Source organism: Tenrec ecaudatus, chromosome 16 (genome assembly GCF_050624435.1).
Source record: "Tenrec ecaudatus isolate mTenEca1 chromosome 16, mTenEca1.hap1, whole genome shotgun sequence".
In the NCBI taxonomy this organism is placed as follows: domain Eukaryota; kingdom Metazoa; phylum Chordata; class Mammalia; order Afrosoricida; family Tenrecidae; genus Tenrec; species Tenrec ecaudatus.
The window spans coordinates 41,054,001-41,073,098 of record NC_134545.1 but is presented as its reverse complement, the minus strand read 5'-3'; the positions used below and the strand labels follow the sequence as shown (position 1 = coordinate 41,073,098).

General features: G+C 44.9%; 1 protein-coding gene across 4 annotated transcripts in view; it reads right to left on the bottom strand.

Annotated features, from left to right (window-relative positions):
- Positions 1–19,098, bottom strand: part of KCNMA1 (potassium calcium-activated channel subfamily M alpha 1) — a 992,499-nt gene that overhangs the window by 674,973 nt on the left and 298,428 nt on the right. For all 4 annotated transcript variants that reach the window (XM_075533803.1, XM_075533804.1, XM_075533802.1 and 1 more), the window contains exon 2: positions 7,626–7,787. In XM_075533803.1, coding sequence (XP_075389918.1) covers positions 7,626–7,787 — 162 coding nt within the window. The remainder of the gene's footprint in view (positions 1–7,625; positions 7,788–19,098) is intronic.

The following is a 19,098-nucleotide window of genomic DNA, read 5'->3' as shown; positions in this document are numbered from 1 at the left end:
TATCTGTGAATGTGACATAATTTTAAAATAGCATCTTTGCCGATGTAGTTAACATGAGCACCATACCATATGGTGAGCCTCAATCCAGTAGAGCTAGGGTCCTAATGAGAAAAGAAAAGAGACAAAGGAGATGAAAGATGATCAGAAAACGATAGAGACACATATTGGAGTGATGCTGCCACAAGTCAAAGACTGCCTGGGGCTACCAGAAGCTAAACAAGACAAAGAAGAATCCTCCCCGAGAGCCTTCCGAAAGAGAATGGCCCTGCCTCCACCATGATTGTGGACATTTAACCTCGAGGAAGGAGGGCTGGTTGTGTGGTGGGTTACACGCTGGGTGGCAGGTCAAACCCACGAGCTATGTGATTTTCTGCTCCGGTCAAGATTCATGCATCAGAGGGTCGTTCTCTCTGTTGCCCTGTGCGTTGAAATGCACTCGATGGCAATGTGTTTTAGTCATGAGCTGCAATTATGGGACTTCACATGGCAGCCCTAGGGAACTAATGTAGATGCACAGACCACTGAGACAAAAGAAGGCAACCGAAGTATAACTCCTTGCCTCCAGATGCAAGGATGAGTGAGCTGAACGTCCAGGATGAGTGAGCTGCTCCTGGGCCAGGAGACTCCTCCTCGCGCCAAAAGACTGATCCCTGAGCCTCACACTCTCACTGCTACAGCAAGTCCGATGAGGCCAGAGGAACCAGCACACCAGTTGATGAAATTAACAGCTACTTGGTACAAAATATCCCCAGGAATCAGGACCTACGGACTTGCAGCCAGCATGGATGGGGCTCCTGACTTTCAGGATCAGAGCAGGAAACTTCTCCAGGGTAAGGATTAGCCTCGCTGAGCTACTGTCTAGAGTCTGGAATGTAGTAGCTGCTAAGAGATGAGAGATTTACTGAAGCAGGTGCAAATGGAAGACGAGCCTGGAAGCACACGTATCTTTCATCTAGGTCTACACACTTCCAACAGCGGTACTTCCATCACGCTAACCCTTCCCTCAGAGAATTTGACTCTTCAATGCGTGCTGGCTAAATGGCAGTTGGCACTGCTGAGGGGCTCAGCATGTGTTCCTTGTCAATGTTCTTGAAGTATGAGGAAATAAAGGAGTGTGAAGGGGCAAGATCAAGGTACCAGGACAGGTAGAGGAAGGCTTCCTGATGACATTCTGCCCTTGAAGAATGAGCAGGTGCATGGTTGTAATTTGTTTTTATTTAATTCTTTAATGTAGCTTTCCTGGCCACATTCTCACAAATGAAGTTTTCAATTTTCTTAAAACTTCTTCCTAATAAGTAAGCCCCCATGATCCTGCAGTGTCCTTCAAAATACCTATCAAGATGATCCATTTGGAATCTCCGAAAAATAGTCGCCATAACCTTCTGAGCTGATCTCTCTGCCTTGAATTTAGTTGGTCAATTAGATGCCCTAGGAAGATACTTTTTGGATTAAATCTCTTTTTAGATTTACCCTAACAGACTAAGATAATGTATTACTGGGATAACTTGCCTGCAGCCATACACTGAACACAAAGACATGATTAAAAATACTGAGTTGGGGTGGGAGGAGCTGTCATACGTGAAGTAGAACCCTAGCAGCAATACATGTTAGCTTACTCCTGTCTGTGCTGAGCCCAGCTGGAAACCTGCTCTACAACTGGACATTCCCTGGTTCTGTCCTCTGTTCCCTTCTCTCCACCATCACATTTAATTGAGCTTATAGAATACATTTAGTCATGTCTCTGTAGCAAGTCTCTAAATCGTGCAAACAGATAACACTTTCAGCTACTAACCAGAATATTCGAGCAAGCCCACCTAGAAGTGCTTTTGGAAGAAAGGCTGGGTGTTCTGTTCTGAAAAAGCACCCATCGGAAAGCCCCCTCCCTCCCGGCCCGCCAGCACAGAGTTCCTCGGGCACAGACGGTGTCCCCAGGAGTTGGAGTCAACTAGATGGCAGCTCATAGAAGCCGTAGCAGATATACGGTCTCTCCATGCTCTGTGTCCTGAAGAACTGGCATGTGTAGAAGCAGCTGCCCTGCCATGTACAGAGTCATCAGGCCGAGCGCACACTCAGTTGTCTAGTTCAAGGGTCAGCAAACTTTCTCTGCAAAGTACAACATCCCACCCAAGCCATTGGCCATCAAGTTGATTCCGACTTATGGGGATAACGTACATGTCACAAACTTTATAGACTCTGTCATGGCTCCTCAATTGTGCCATTGTGTATTAAAAATAACCATGCACAAGCACAAATTAACAAGGCGGCCGTGTTCCAGTAAAGCTATGTTTCTGGGGACTGGGATTTGAATTTCGTATAATGTTCACATGTTACAAAATATAACTTTTTTGACTTTAAAAAAAAGTGAAACACATTCCTAGCTGGCTAGTCAACAAAACGGGCAGCAGGTCCGGTTTAGCCAGTAGGCTATAGCTGGTCTCCCCTTAACTCATTGCCATCGCGTCCATTTTAGCTCACAGTGAGTGACATAACAGGACAAGGGAGAGCTGCCTGCTCACCTGAGGTTAGCAACCCAACATGTAACCACTACACCACCAGGCTCCTTAAGCCGGCTTAATGTTTCCCAGAGTGTGTTCCTTGTGATGTCCATAGAATGCTTCATGAAGAAAAAGTTCCCAGGGGAAATATGTGTGGAAATATTCAGCAAAACAAAGAGTTTCTGAGTTTTTACTGCAGGCCTTCACTGCGCCTTTATAGCCGGAGAGGCACTGGCAATGGCTGGAGGAGGGAATGAGAAATGAGGTCTGTCCACGATCCCAGGGAACCATATCTGTCCTGGAGCATCTCCTAGATCTAGTGTTCTGTGGAACCCAATTCAAGAGGGTCAGGTAGACTCTAACCACCTGATAGCAACAGTCCACCAAACACGATCCTGCTTCTTTGCAACTTCAGTCTGCTCCACCAATGGTTTTTCTGACTCCTCTCTTCCCACCCAATGATCCTGGGTCACAACAACGACCCCAGAGCATCTCCCCATGAGAGAAAGATAAAATTCATAGTAAAGTTACACACCTTCTTTGATTTTTGAATCCATACCCAAAATATAAACTCTGCATCCATGCTCAGGATAAATTGAATAACCATAATTATGCCCTGCGATGAAATTATTGCATGTTTGCTTTAAACAGAAGTCTCCCTTAGAGGTGTTGAAACAAAGGAAAATAAAAATTCATGCACACCAACACAGAGAGCAGGATATACCTACTCAATAGGAGAGCATTTTAATTAAAAAATATATACAGATAGTATTTTTGAGCCTCTGATCTTTCTACTATATAGGACATTTGCTGATAATACAAGAATTTTTAGGAGGTTTGCCTAAAATATAACAAAGTGGTAAGGAAAGAATAGATAAGAAGAGGGAAGAGTGACATTAAAATGTGAGCTGGATGTTAATTTGTCACCAGGTACCACTAGGGGGGGGGGGGGATAAAGGAGAGGTGGGGAACACTGAGGAGAAAAGTCACCAGCACCATGAGCCACCTAACAGGAAAGATGAACACAATATATGTTCCATATGTATGTGACTAAGTGCAGAACCCATGTTATACCCTCATTTTATTCAACTAGTTCAATTCTGCGTACAAAGAGCAAACAGTTCGTGTACATCTATTTAACTTGATTAAACCAGTAGGATGATTTGTATTAGAAGGTATGCTCTATACATATTCTTGTTGGGGCTTTCTGAGATGAGGATAAAGTGGCTCAGGCTCTGTGAATAATGCTAATGCAAAGTGTCCCACACTTTTTATATACAGGAAGAGAGAGGGAATGATTGGAATATTCTCTCTCCTTATATGTGCAAATCACCCGCAAGACATTAAAGCAAGTAGTTTATAGTCTCAGTTTGCAGAATTAGATAAGTATGCTTCCAGGAACAATATTCAACTGTAATAGCAAGGGAGTATGGGGAAAACAACTAAAAGGATAAATTCCAAGGATGGGCTTCATCTCTGCCCAAGGGATGGGTGGTCCTTCTGACTACCTGTGGTTGAAGAGAAGCACGACGCCCTGGCTCCATCGAGCGTATGACCTGCAGTCCAGGTAGAGGACAGTGCACACCTTTGGACATGAACAAGCCCTGCTAGGCCATGAGACAGTCCTTTTTCATAAGGAGATGTCACTACTGTCGTTAACTGCCACAAAGTCGGTCTCCAACTCGTGGCAGCTCCATTCACAATGGAAGCAAGTGTTGCCCAGTTATGGATCAAACCGTTGTAATCAATAAAAGTTTCATCAGCTTATTTTTCAGAAGTAGGTAACCAGACTTTTCTTTCTAGTCTTTTTTAGCTTAGAAAGTCTGTTAAAACCTGGTCCACATGACAGCATCAAGAAAGTACCTACTACAAGTGAGTTTCATTGGCTGGGGATCTAATCCACAGGAAGGTGAATATTCTATAGATCAGGAGTGAGCAACTTTTTTTTTTTTTTGCAAATAGCTATTGAGTGATTTATGACATCATTCAGAGGCCATACAAAATGATCGACTTAACAATTGACGCGCTATGTTTGGTTAAATATTTAATTAACCCATCCCTAATGGCATGGCCAGTAGTACTTCTCTTTGGTGAGGCGTGTGATATTAGCTGGTCTTGGTGATTCTGTGGGCCTTCTACAACTATTGGGCCAGACATTCCCCACTCCGGCTCTAGTCACTCTGGTTTCCAGGTTTCACATGGCCATGAAGGAGAACATCCAGAAACAAGATAGTGGCGGGGTGTGCCTCTACGTCTTTGTGTGTATATCTGTCTGTCTATAACTTGTCTCGTTATGAGTTATGGGCTCTCTGATAATCAGGCTGTCTGATCTCAGAAAATGCCTTGCTTTCTTTGTCTTTCAATTTCTCTGTAAAATAAAGGGTGAACTACAGCGTAAATCAGCAGAGTATGGCTCAAGGACAAAAATCTAGACTGCTGTTCCTTTTCATAAAGTTTTATTTGAACAGGGTCATGTTTATTTAGTTACATACTCTCTGTGGCTTCTTGTGAACTATAAAGTCAGAGTCGAGTAGATGCAACAGAGACATATGGCCTGAAAAGCCTCACATATTTACTAACTAGCCCTTCACAGAAACAAACATTTCTATTCCTTGAAGCAGCCTATCTCTAATATTGATTTTGGCTTTTGACTCTGCAAAGTATAGCCAAAACATTTCAAAGTACCTAGTGTCATTGGTTCTTGCCGTCTTTCTTGATAGACTGCCTTTTTCTTTACATTTTTGCTCACAAAATATATGAAGCACCTAACTGCAGAGAAGTCCATTTCAAATAGGAAATCAAGGCAAAGGGAGAAAGAACAGAGCATGAGATGTAGCCGGGTGGGTGGTGAATACAAAGAGCGCAACCCCTAAGGTTCAGTGTATTCCTGGGGCCATCTTTAGGTCCCTAGCAGTCACCACAAAAAGAAAGGCATGAGCCTCTTCCCAATTTTGAGTGTCAATTGGAAGCTTATCAGGAGGAACACAAACGGTGTGTCCTGTGAGCCTGTGCATAAACCAGTCACATGAGATCTAGTGGACAGTACTCACCACCACCGAGCTGTGAAATATCCCAATGACACAGGCTGCTCTGTAGAAATGATCCTTAGGGTGGGTCAACTCTAAATCCCAAAGCAGAATTTACCCTTCGGTAGCTTGCAAGCCAACACTTAGGTTTAAAATAACATTTTATGAATTTAAAAAGAGAAGAGGCAGTATTTCTGGTGAACGGCCAGGCAAAGACAGGCTACTCTGAGACTGGAAGTTGCTCAGTTAAGGAATTCTCATCATTTGGTGATGAGGCTTGGTGTTAGTTCCAAACTAGCACTGGTGAACTCTGGTTATCATTCACTATTGCTAACAGAGTCCTATCACTTTATAGGTAAGTTAGGAAACACTCATTCACATTCCAGAGTCGTGGCCACTGTGTCCCGGCCAAGGGATTCTCCTCTGTGCCAATGAAGCCGCTGAGGAAGGGGCCCATAAACGGGAGCCAAGCTCCTGAGACATGGGGCAAGAAAGACAAATGAAAAAGTGAGAAGGAAATCTCTGAACAAGCAGAGGTACCTCGAACCTAGTCTCGCTTCAGTCCCTTTGTTACAGGGATAAACACATGGCTGCTCAAGGCAAGCACAGCTTTAGGGTCTAACAGGTCGAATTCTTTTTTTTCCCGTATGGACTGGGACTTCCACATAACATCTGTTCCTTGCTCAGAGCAAGGACCTGCTTTATTTTGCCAGGGGAGAAGTTTATTCTGATGGAAACTCCTGGAACTCCGAGATGCGTTCTCTCTACAGTAGGGTTCCAGTAGGTAGGGCAGGATTGTCCCTAAGACTACCAGAGGCCAGCTGGAAGCGGGTGGTCACTAGATAAATATCCCATTCAGTTAGATCATCCCAGCTTCACCTCTGACTCCACAGGAGAACCAACAAAGGAGTACCTCAGTAAACAAGTCTATTCTCTGTGAAGGCTGGCTGGTCACCACTTTTTTCTCAAGCCATTTATAAGAAATTCATCCCTAACATAACACAGAATTACCCCCCCCCCAAAATGGTTCCAATGAGTGAAATCTCCTGACATTTATCTTCACTTCCTCATTGAGCTTTGTCCACAAAATGCCAGGGGTGCAGGATGGCATGCACTGTCCAGTGCCCCTGCCTGGTCTCTGACCCATACAGCCATTAGTATCTTTGGTCCATCTGTGTAGAGCCAAGTGACTTGAGGTCCAGGATGGGGGTTCCACATGAAACAGCTTCCAGGGGCACCAGAAAGCAATGGGCAATTACCCAGAGTGTAACCTCGTTCTCAGACACACTCTCCTCCCACCAGACCCAAGGAAGCTGGTTGGCAAAATTATGTCTGGGGAAGAAATCTGCCTCTTGGAGGACCAGGGGTCTGGCCAGGGTGACCAGTTCATCCCCCTTTGCCAGAATTTCCCGTCTGAAGCACTGATAGTCCCATGTCCCGGAACTTCTCAGTCCCAAGAACACTGAGATGGGTGGTAACTGATACTTGAAAAACCTAGGACTCATAAGGGAAGCTGAAGAGGTCAAGCTTTGTAAGAAGCAGTTCACGGAGAAGACCAGAAAGACAGTGGAGGGGCAAGGTAAGAGGACCTCGGAGGCCACACAAGGCAGATACAAGAATACATGAGCAACCCTGCAAGCTGAAGCCAGGCAGCCTTCTGTGGATTGCCCATTAATTTGACCATCCAGATAATTGAGGATTTCCATGCTAAGCAGAATGACCAGGGCCCAGGAGATCGAAAATCTCCCCAAAAGGGGCACTCTGCCTAGTGGCCAAAGGACACGGACACACACACACACACACATACACACGTTTCCTTGACCTCTTCCTCCTTTACATAATGGCCGTGGTATTTGCATAGCTATTTTTCCAGTGGAAGTAGTCTACATCGTCCCCCACAGACCTTCTCCGTCCATATCACAGAGCACAAGACCACACGGAGCCCTGACTTGGACACCAGTCACCACAGAGACGCACTCACCGACCATCGGCCCTATAAGGGAGTGTGTCAGAAAAGACCAGCAAAAACGTCACATTTTCGCCCACAAAGCAGCATCAGAACACACTGCCAAGGCTCATCGTGAGAGCCAGGACTGGGACTCACCAGGACTCTGCCCGTCAGTGTCTGAGCTGATATCATGACCCCCGCCCAGTCCTTCACGGAGGTCATCCAGCCGACCTCAGCTGCCACCGCCTCCTCTTTTTCATCCGCGGGCTTGAGGGTGCCGTCAGCCTGGCTTGTGCCATTGTTAATCTTCTGTGCTTCCTGGAAAAAAGAGAAAACAAGGGCTAAGACATAGGGACCAAGTCAATTCTAAAATCACCACAGGCCTCGAAAGAATCCAAGCCCACGGGGATTGGAGCTCAGTGTGCCTGCACCTTGACCCTAATGTGCGGGAAGGGAGCGCAAGCGTGTCGGTGTAGAGTAGAGCCTTGGGTGTGCATGGACAACTCCTTGAGCACAAGCAAGAACTGTTCGTAAGGAAGGAGTGTGTGTCCAATGGCCCGTGTGCAGTCAGACATGCTGCAATCTATATCACCTGTGTGCACATGCAGGGACATCCCTGACACATAGGTAAGTGAAGGTGTGCATGTTCACACACACGGGATGCCCGCATGTCTACACAGATAAGGGCTGGTGTCCAAAACTATGACGAAATATACACTGAACAGTGAACTACATGGAGGACTGAGTGGAAGGAGGAGAGGGAAAATGCAACTTTGATTGCCTCATTTATTGATCTTCTGTTTTAAAAGAACCTTTTCTTTATCTCTTGTTTTAATATTTTCATGAAAGAAGGGTGTGATTATTTTTGTCCTTTTACAGAAAACAACCCCAAAGTCCCTAAGAGTAAACAACCAGGCCTGGCACACTGAGCAGGTAGGAAAAGGTCTTGACATGCCCACCCTTAGGCCTCTTCTCCTAGTAGCACCCGAGGTGTCCACTGAAGAAAGAACCTCTGTCTACATTAGCTCTCGGACTGGGGACTGGCTGGCCAATCAGACCGGGCTACACCCTGGCAACATACAACCCACAGGAATCCCAAAGCCTCAAGCCTGAGGTTTTTCCTAGGAAGTATGGCAAAGGCAAATCCCCACAAAGAATGAAGCCCACAGAGGAAAGTAGAAGTGACAGGGCAGTAGTGTCACCATTTGAACACCTGGATTCAGACATGCCTGAAATCCACATCAGACCTTTTCCGCTAAACAAAGCAAGAAATACCTCCTTCGTTGCTAAGAATATGCTAAGGAAACAAAGCTGACCTCAGCAAATAAGAGTCCCAACAATCAAAGAAAAATACCATACCCACTGCCATTCTGTTGATTTCCACGCCCAGTGTCCCTGTAAGACACAGAACTGCTCCTATGGATTCCAGGGCGGTAAATCCTTCTGTGTGCAAAGACTTGCCTGCTCTTTCTCTGAAGAGGTTTGACTGATGATAACCTGGACATTATTATGCAACAAGTAACCCACTACTCTACCAGAACTTCACAACACCCAAACCTACTTCCACTGAGCTGGTTCTGACCACTAGCAACCCTGCATAACATTGTCGAAGCTGTACATCGTATGGGAGCAGAGAGACCCACCACGCTCCCTTGGAGTGTGTGGTGGCTTTGACCCAACAATGCTTACCTGGGCTCCTAATAGAATTCCCTGGGGGCCCTAAATTATGTACCTTTGTCCTGTGTCTTGAACATTCTTTCACATGGCTTGTTATTCTCCCCTCCTTCAGTTTTTGTTCAAATCACACTTTGTTCAAATATCACTTCTCTATGCAAGCATCCTCTATTAAAGTGAAACTCTGCCCTCCAATAGTATTGCCTTGCCTGCTTTTTTTCTCTTCACAGCATTTAAACCCTCTACTATACTCTATAATTCACTCATTTAATGCTTGCCTCTCCCCTGGACTGGAATAAGTTATATGGGGACAGATTTTGGTCTGTTTTACTCACTATTATATCTCCAGTGCCTCAAAGAGTGTCTAGCAGAGAATTGGTTCAGTAAATATAGATGAATGAAATAAAGAAAAATGTTATAATTATCAGCCCCTCAATGACTCAAAGGCCCAGATTTAATGGTTGCCCAATTGAATATGGATTTCAGATAAACAGATAAAAATTTGTTTTAGGTCTCAAATATTGCATGTTGTTGAGACATAGTGACTGCATGTGACAAAGTAGAACTGCCTCATACAATTTTCAAGGTTGTAATCTAGTGGAAAAAGACCAGTTTGTCTATTCCCATATTTAGACGTGGAAACCCTAAGGTGTACTTCTACTCTGTCTTGTCATAGATGTAATGGCAGTGGGGCTTTTGTTTGTCTGTTTAATCTTTAGTTGCTGAGTGGGTTTGAGCCATCTTAATGCATGGGATATACTTAGAGTGAAAATAGTATTTGTCCTGTCTATCTATATAAGATAGGTAGGATAAACAATCCTGAGGAGAAAACAGGAGGACATGGGATAGAGAGAGGTGGGAGAAAGGCAAGGGGGAGCCAACAAACCCAAGGACAAGGGAACAAGTGATCTACAATCGATGGTGAGGAGAATGCTGAATGAAGGTCAAACATGATAGTGGGACAAGAAGAAAGTAAGAGGAATTAGAGGAAAGAACAAGGATATGATCACTGAAGACAAATGGGTGCATAAGCAAATGTGGTGAAGAAAGCTAATGGTGCCTGGCTATCAAGAGATATAGCGTTTTGGGTCTTAAAAGCTTGAAGATTAAAAAAAAACAGCCATCTAGCTGGAAAGCAACAAAGCCCACATGGTAGAAGCACCCCAATCTGTGTGATCATGAGGTATCGACAGGATCAGGTATCAGAAGATCCAAAACAAAGAACCATTTGGATGCGAACCAGGTGGGGTGAGGAATGGATACCCAAAGTCCATCCGTAGACAATTGGATATCCCCTCACAGAAGGATCACAAGAAAGGGACGTGCCAGCAGGGTGCAGAATAGCACCCAAACATTCCTCTAGTTCTTTAATGTTTCCTTCCCCCCCACTATCATGACCCCATTTCTACCTTACAAATCAGAGCATGTATACTGGTACAGATAAGAGCTCTCAACACAGAGAATCCAGGACAGATAAACTCTCCAGGAACAATAATGTAAGTAGGCATACCATGAGGGTAGAGGGAAGATGAGGGGAAAAGGGGGAAACCTACCTCAATGATCAATGTTTAACCCCTCCACCCAGGGTGACAAACAATGGAAACATGGGTGAAGGGAGACAGCGGATGTTATAAGTTATGAAATAATAATAATTCATAATTTTTCAAGGGTTCCTGAGGATGGGAGATGGGAGGAGGGAGGGAAAAATGAGTAGTTGATACCAAGGACTCAAGCAGAAAGAAAATGTTTTGAAAAGGATGATGGCAACATATGTACAAATGTGCGCGACACAATGAATGCATGGATTGTTATAAGAGTTGTAAGAGCCTCCACTAAAATGATTAATAAAAATAATAAATAAACATGCTTCCTGATGAAAAAAGAATACTATTTCTTATGTACCAATCATGTTAAATTCACTGCCCTTTCCAATCATATACCCATTGAGACGACTGCAGCAGATGCAAATATTTTAAAAGACACCAGAAAATTATGTTCTCCATTTAAAACTGTGGAATTAATTTCCAAAGCAAACCAACACCGAGGATCTTAGTGGCTTGGAGGGCTGGGGGAGCCCGCAGCAACACAAGTAAAGATGCGGCTCCTCTGCAGTGAGGAGAGGGAAGAGAGGAAGCATGGCAGCACACAGAATGCATCAGCATCACATCCAGGACTCAGCCAGGCAGGCAGGAAGCGGCTCCTACTGTCTGCGCTGGTCCCTCTGGCCTCCTCCGGCTTCCGGGGAAGCTGGAGAAGAGAGGCAGTGCCAGCCGGATGCTCAGGTTTTATTTTCAATTATGTTATATTGAGCTCCATGAAGCTATAGCAATTCAATAAGCGCCACAGGTGGGCATGCTTAAAGGATGCCCCCAATATCTGTGAAAACTGCCACCCACGTGCCCCCTAGGGCTTTGCCTGTTCCCTGAATCTCAGCTGGGTGGAGACTGCACGGCAGCTGTAAGGGAAGAAGCAGGAGTTCAGATCCACAAGCAGACTTAGAATCCCAAGGCGTAGATTTGGGATCAAAATCCATGCCTGCTGCCTGCCAGAGGATTAACAATCCCCACCCCCTCCCTCACCCCTGCCTCCACCGCAAGATAGGGACAATACTGCCTGACACACAGGCACGGCCAGGATTAGACGGTGCTTGCTGGGGGCACCGTGGGCTCGCCACCATGCTGTGAGCCACCAGGCTGGCTGTTCTGCAGGAGAAAGATGAGGTTGTCTGTTCCGACGAAGAGGAACAGTTTGGGAAACCCTTTGGCACAGTTCTACACACTCCTGCAGGTTCATCGTGAACAGGAACTGACTCAAGGAAATGTTTTGTTTTGTTTTTTCACTAGAAAATAATACACATTCAATGAATTAGTTCTCTCACTCCTCACTCTTCTTCGTGTCACCTCGATACCATAAGGCGGTGCCACACAAATGTTTTTATGCAATAGAATCCCCGGGAAAACTTGTTAAAACAGATGCCTAGACCCCAGTTCCACTTTCTGATCAGTAAATCCGGTGTGGAGCCTGAGAATCTGCGTTCCTAACTAGTTCCCTGGAAATGCTGCTGGTCTGGGGACCCCCCCTTGGAGAACACCACTCCTCAGAATTTCCATATCGTTTGTGGGTTGCTGCCCTGATCTGAACTGGGCCACAGACCTCAAGGTCCTTCCTGGTCTTCCCTGTACAACCTGCCAAGCAGCCTACTTCCTTCAGAACTGGAACACAGAGGGAGGATGGCAACGAGCCAGCCACAGGGGGACGCTTTCCATCAAAGGCTCCTGTGCTTCCTTTCAAGCAAAGCCTCCCAAAGATGCTTCCACACTGGTCCAGGGCCACTGCCAGGGGGATAGAAGGGAAGAGTATGTGGTCCACAACCCTAGGGCTGTGGGCTCCAGGCTACCGGCACACCTGGAGGGAAGAGGAAATGAGCTCAGAGAGGCTGAGCGCCAGGGAGTCCTCTCCAGTCCCAGCAGTTTTAAGGCATTAATAATTCATAACACAGGCTGGAGATGGGAGATAATGCTATCTTGCCAGCCCTCTTACCTATTGTTTTACAAGGCATTCATTATTTTAATTACTTCATCACAGGCAAGAAAAACATAGATTAAAGTGAGGTGATGCCCTTGCTCTTATTGGCTTCCGCTCTGTGTTGTAAGCTTAATTACCATATGTGGGAGCATGATTCAGATTGCGGAGCTCCACTCCAGCAGGCTGGTCATGCTTAGACTCTCCATCTGGAGGGAAATGGCCCCCCTCTTCTCTACTGGTCTGCCTCTGGCCAAAGGGTCTCTCATGTCGGTGCAATCCCATGTCCCCGAGGTCAGGGAAGGGGAAGGTCAGTAGGGTTATTGGCCCCACTGGGGACACAAGAGAGGAGGGTCCATTGTCATAGTGATGGTCAGTTGTGGGCCTGGCATATGGTTATGCCAGAATGGGTGACAACAACTGAGAAGTGCTCTCTCTGCATTACCTTGCTCAATCTCTTATTAAACTCAACAGACAGTCGGAACATCTCCATTTTACAGATGAGTGACTAGGAGCGGACAAATTTTGAGGCAAGGCACAGAGCCTGAGAGCTCTGAGTGAAGTCAGAGTTGACCTGGGCTTAAGTCAGCTCCACCACAGGCATGCTAACCCCACTGACCTTCTCCTTGTAAAACAAGGCTCAGTACACCTATTCTATTTAGATGGGGGCAAAGGTTAAGTAAGGTAAGGGATGTAAAACCCTTGGCATGTGGTAATTACAGCTGTTGATTGGAAAGCCCTCATTGATGTCTCCGAGACAACACTAGTTGTCTCCAAGAGTGTTATGTCACAGCAACGCAGACCATAGGCTGGTGGCCCCAAACAGGCACTGATGGTACTGGAAAGGACAGGGGGCCCGAGAGAACCAATCATACGTACAAAACAAAGCACAAAGGAACGTAGGTTCTAACGGCTTTTATCCTCCAACTAGGCAATATGTCCCTGGGGCGTCAGGTGTCCCAACTTCCGAAGGGTACCAGCAAGAGCTGGCTGGCCATGTCTCAGGACAATTCGGGCAGGGAGTGCAGCGTGGGCCGAACGACCTCATAGACACCTTCTGAGTCTGAACCCATTAGATCAGCCCCCCGTATCTGAGATGAGACTGAGGACAAGGAAGATTTTAGCAACATCTCTGTACACTGTTCTTTCTTCTACGGCCCACCGGACATGTTTCCATGGTGAATAGCACATTGGTGAGCCTGGAAAAGTGGATGTTCATTCATCCCCAAACATCAAACCCTATAGCCACTTGAAAGGGGCCTGCCACATGCCATTGCCGAGAATAACCTAGTGACAGCAGGGAGGACTCCTGATAGCCTCAAAGGTACCACAAAACCTTTGCCCTGATGTACGAAATGGCTCTGTACTAGGCTTGTATATGTGTGAGGGGAAGAAACCCCGCTGACTGTGGGTTTCAGATAATACAGTCGAGGAATGCAGGCTCCCCGAGTTTCTGAATTGAAGAAAAGTATACCTTGGTAGGCAGAGAAGAATATGGTGGGATAGTCAGAACAAAAATGCATGTGAGGTAGAAGCAGGGGGCAGGAAGGAGAATTGTTTCAGAATGGGGCAACCCCAGGGCTCTCTGAGAAAGGGCTAATCTTGCTTTGAAAGTTAATCTAACTACACTACCCTGTTCTTCCCTGGGACTCGGGGAAAAATCGAATCCCAGGGCTCAAACTAGAAAGTGGGGGTACAAAGCAGGAGGTTGGGGGGCATCACTCTCTGTCTCTAGCCCATGCTAGGAATCTTTGGTGGGCAAACCCACAACCTCATCCCATTTGCCTTTTCCCCGGTCCCTTTAATAATATGCCATATCATTGTGAAATATTATTGTGAAGCAGTAACATTTGTTTGATTGGATCACAGAAGGCCTCACTTCTCCCATGTCACACAAGTTAAAGGCCTCTCCATATGGAGCAACCCATTAGCAGAGAGGACTATGGGGCCAGCCCCAAACAAGCTATGCTGACCCCCTCCCCGGAAGAATGTGCTATGGAGGACAACACTGAAGCCACAGGCAGGGGAGCGGGGCAGGCCTGCTCTGCCCACATCGGAGCAAACTAAGAAGGAGAGAGAGAGAGTGAGGAACTAGACCCCATTCTGGCACACCAAGCCCTGAGGATGACGTCCCTGCTCAGAGCAGCTAAGGCACAGAGAGGACAATAGGGCTGAGAACAGCTAAAGATATGACATCCCTTCCCAAGAGCAAAGCAATAACAATGGACAACTCTGGGAACACAGTATGGGGAGAGAATCCAGTCTGCGCCCCCCCCCCCAACACACACACACTTGGGGACCCAAGAAGGGAACATAACAGCTAAGCAATGGAAGCAAAGTCACGAAGTCCCTGAGGAATCCCAAAAATAAACCTCAGACTCGGAGAGGAAGTGCCCAGAATCCCAGGGGATCAGTGGGGAGATAGGCATAAAGGTCAATGGACAGGCTCAGAACTATGTATGTTTCTCTCTCTCTCTCTCTCTCTCTCTCTCTCTCTCTCTCTCTCTCTCTTTCTCTTTTAGCTGGTTCTGTTCTTCTAGTCCTGTCTTTGTTATTTCTGGGATATCTAACTATATAAGATAGGCATGAGAAGCAAACCTGAGGAGAAAGAAGACCGGAAGTTCTGGAGGGGACTTGGGGGAAGAGGAGCCGGGGAGACAAGGAGTGGTGAGAAAGTAACGTCATGGATAGGGGAACAACTAGCGATCTAAGGCTGATATGGGGTGTATAGTTCCTGGAGGAGTTGGGACAACTGTACTCTAGCCGAGAGGAACTACAGAGATGTATCAAAGACCCAGAACAAAAAATCTTATCATTGTGAATGAGGGAAGTGTGGAGTGGAGAGCCAAAACCCATCGGTAGGCAACTGGACATGCCCTTACAGAAGGGTAGTGGGGAGGAGACATATAACTCTCCTCTAGTTTAGTGGCTCTCAACCCCTTTCACAGGGGTCACCGATTCATAACGGTAGCAAAATTATAGTTATGAATTTACAATGAAAATAATTTTATAGTTGGGGGTCACCACAATAAAAGGAAATGTATTAAATGGTCACAGCATTAGGAAGGTTGAGAACCACTGCTCTAGTTATTTAATGCTTCCTCCTCCCCACTATCATGATCCCAATTCTACCTTACAAATCTGGCTAGACCAAAGGATGTACACAGGTACAGATAAAAGCTGGAAACACAGGAAATCCAGGACACATAAACTCATCAGGACCAATATTGAGAGTAGTGATACCAGGAGGGGAAGAGGGAGGTCGGGGGAGGGTTGGTGGGAACTGATCACAACGATCTAACTATAACCCCCTCCCAGGGGATTGGACAACAGAAAAGTGGGTAAAGGGAGACATCGGTCAGTGTAAAACATGAAAAAATAAAAATAATTGATAAATTATCAAAAGCTCATGAGGGAGGGAGGTGGGCCAGGAAGGGGAAAATACGAGAAGCTGATACCAAAGGCTCAAGTAGAAAGAAAATGTTTTGAAAATGATGATGGCAACAAATGTACAAATGTGCTTGACACAATGGATGGAAGGATTGTGATAAGAGTTGTATGAGCCCCAATAAAATGATTTTAAAAGAAATGATGTCCCCATGACCACTCCTACTCAACATCATACTGGAGGTTTTAGTCAAAACTGTTAGATTAGAAAAGGAAATCCAGGGAATACAAGAGGCAAAAAGGAAGTAAAACTCGCACTGTTTGCAGATGATATGATTTTATATGTAAAAACTCCAAATATTTCACTCAAAGGTTGTGAGACACAACTGAAGTATTTGGTACGGCATGATATTAACCAGCAGAAATCAACTGGATTTCTGCATACCAGCATGGAAAGCTCTGAAAAGGACGTTCAGAAAACAATGTCATTTACTGTAGTCACACAAAAGATGCAATACTTAGGAATAAGTCTAGTTTTTTAAAGACTCATACAAATAAAACTACAGAACATTACCATAAGAAACTAGAAGAGATCTACATGAATGGAAGAATAGCCCATGTTCATAGATAGTAAGATTAAATATTTTGAAAACGTCAATACTACTCAAAGCCATCTTTAAATATAATGCAATTCCAATCCAAAAATTCAACTTAAACAAAACCCACATGGGTGTCGATGTGATCAGGTATCAGGCATCAGAAGACCCCAAACAAACAACCATTTTGATGCTAACAAGGGGGGTTAGAATGGAGACCCAAAGCCATCCATAGACAATTGAACATCCCCTCACAGAAGGGTCACAAGAAAGGGACGAGTCAGTCACAGTGCTATATAGCACCAATGAAATACACAACATTCCCCTAGTTCTTTAACACTCCTCCCCACTACTATCACGACCCCAGTTCTATCTTAAAAATCTGGTTAGACCAGAGCATGCACACTGGTACAGATAAGAGCTCTCGACACACAGAATCCAGGACAGATAAGCCACTCAAGACCAATAATGAGAGTAGCAATAAGAGTAAGGGGAAGGTGAAGGGAGAGGGAAAGAATGGGGGAATGATGGAGCTACAACACCCCATCCACCCCACCCTCAGGGGAACAAACAACAGAAATGTGGGTGAAGGGAGACAGCAGACAGTGTAAATATGAAAATAAAAAATAATATATAAATTATCTAGGTTTCACAAGGGTGGGAGGGGAGGGGGCGAGGAAGAGGAGCTGATGCCAAGGGCTCAAGTAGAAAGAAAGTGTCTTGGAAATGATGACAGCAACATATGCAAAAATGTGCTTGATACAATTGATGTAAGGATTGTTATAAGAGCTGTAAGAGCCCCCAATAAAATGATTTCTATTTTTAAAAATCCAACTTAATTCCCTAAAGAAATGGAAAATAATTTCCATCTTCATATGAAGAGGGAAGAGACCAAAGACCGCCTTAAAAAGCATAACAAAGGAGGAGGTTCACCCAATCTGACTCAAAACCTGTTACACAACCACAGTTGGCAAAGCAGTCTGGTACTGGTAGAATAATAGATGCACAAGACAGTAGAACAGAGTAGAAACCAGAAGCAAATGCATGCACCTATATCCAACTTATTTTCAACAAAGGGTCAAAACACATGAAATCGGGGGGGGGGGGGAGGAAATGATACTGGAATAATTGGGTCTCAATCTGCTGAAGACTAAAACAGGACCAATACCTTGCCCCATGCACAAAATCTCAAGGTGGACCAGCGACCAAAATATATATGGCAGAGCTCTGACCATCTTTCGAGGGGAAATTGCGACAACTTCAGAGCCCTATTTCAGGTCATATAATAAAGGAAGCACATACAACAGAAGACTGCGACCTACCAACCATCAGACACTTGTGTGCAACTAAAGACTGCCTCAAAGGAACCAAAGGAGAGCCCACGCACTGGGGTGGGGTGGGGGTGGGGGAAATATTTAGTATTGATTCAATGGACAAGGGGTTAATGGATATACTCTACAGAATTCTGTAATTACTCAAACAAATAATCCAATTAAAAAGTGGATTCACCAAAATTGGCTAGCAAACACATGCAAAAAGGCTCATAACCACTAGCCATCCAGAAGAAGAAGCTCAAAATTACAATGAAACGTCACTTTACACCCACAATGATAGCCCAAGGAAAGAGTGAGAGAGATAAAAACAATTTCTGGAGAGAATGTGGAGAGATTGGAAGTCTTTTCCTTTCCACACAGTATTTCATGTACCATTTCAAAATATATACCATTGGCTAAAATGGAATATTACCCATAGAATTACCATATGCCCTATGTGAGTAATTTATAATATAATCCGATAAAATGATAATTATGTCTCTAAAGTGAGCCAAGAGCATATATATAAACCATAGATATATGAAGGGATTTAGAATTCTCACTTAATCATAAACCATAATCTAAACATAATTAGTTATTATGAAGTGGCTGTACTCAATAATTGCCCTCGTGAAGAGATCACTGAAGATAAGAGTGCTATAGCAAAGTGTAGTGAAGATATCACATAGCGCCCAGTTGTCAGAAAGAAAACCACGTAGGGTCTTGAATGCTTGTCTTTAAACAAGTAGCCATCTAAGTAAGGTGTCTGTTAAATCTACATGGAAGCACATAGCCTGTGCGATCCAAGGATTATAAATAACAAAATTCAAGAGTGGAGGAGGGAATGGTATTAGAACATAAATTCTGAGCACCCAGTTTTCAGAAAGCTATGGATAACCGTGAAGGCCCAAAATCCATTCACAGGGTCCCAACATGAATCAGGAATTGAATCACTTCTGACAATTGACAAGGGATAAACAGCCTTGCTATCTGACAGAGTGCATTGAAAAGTGGACTGATGCAAATGTAGTTAGGTTGAAATTTAACATCTTATCATTTGTTCTCAATATTGAACCATTTTAAATTTGTTCCCTACCACTTGCTGTCAGATGGTTGTACTGTGGTGGTTTATGTTTT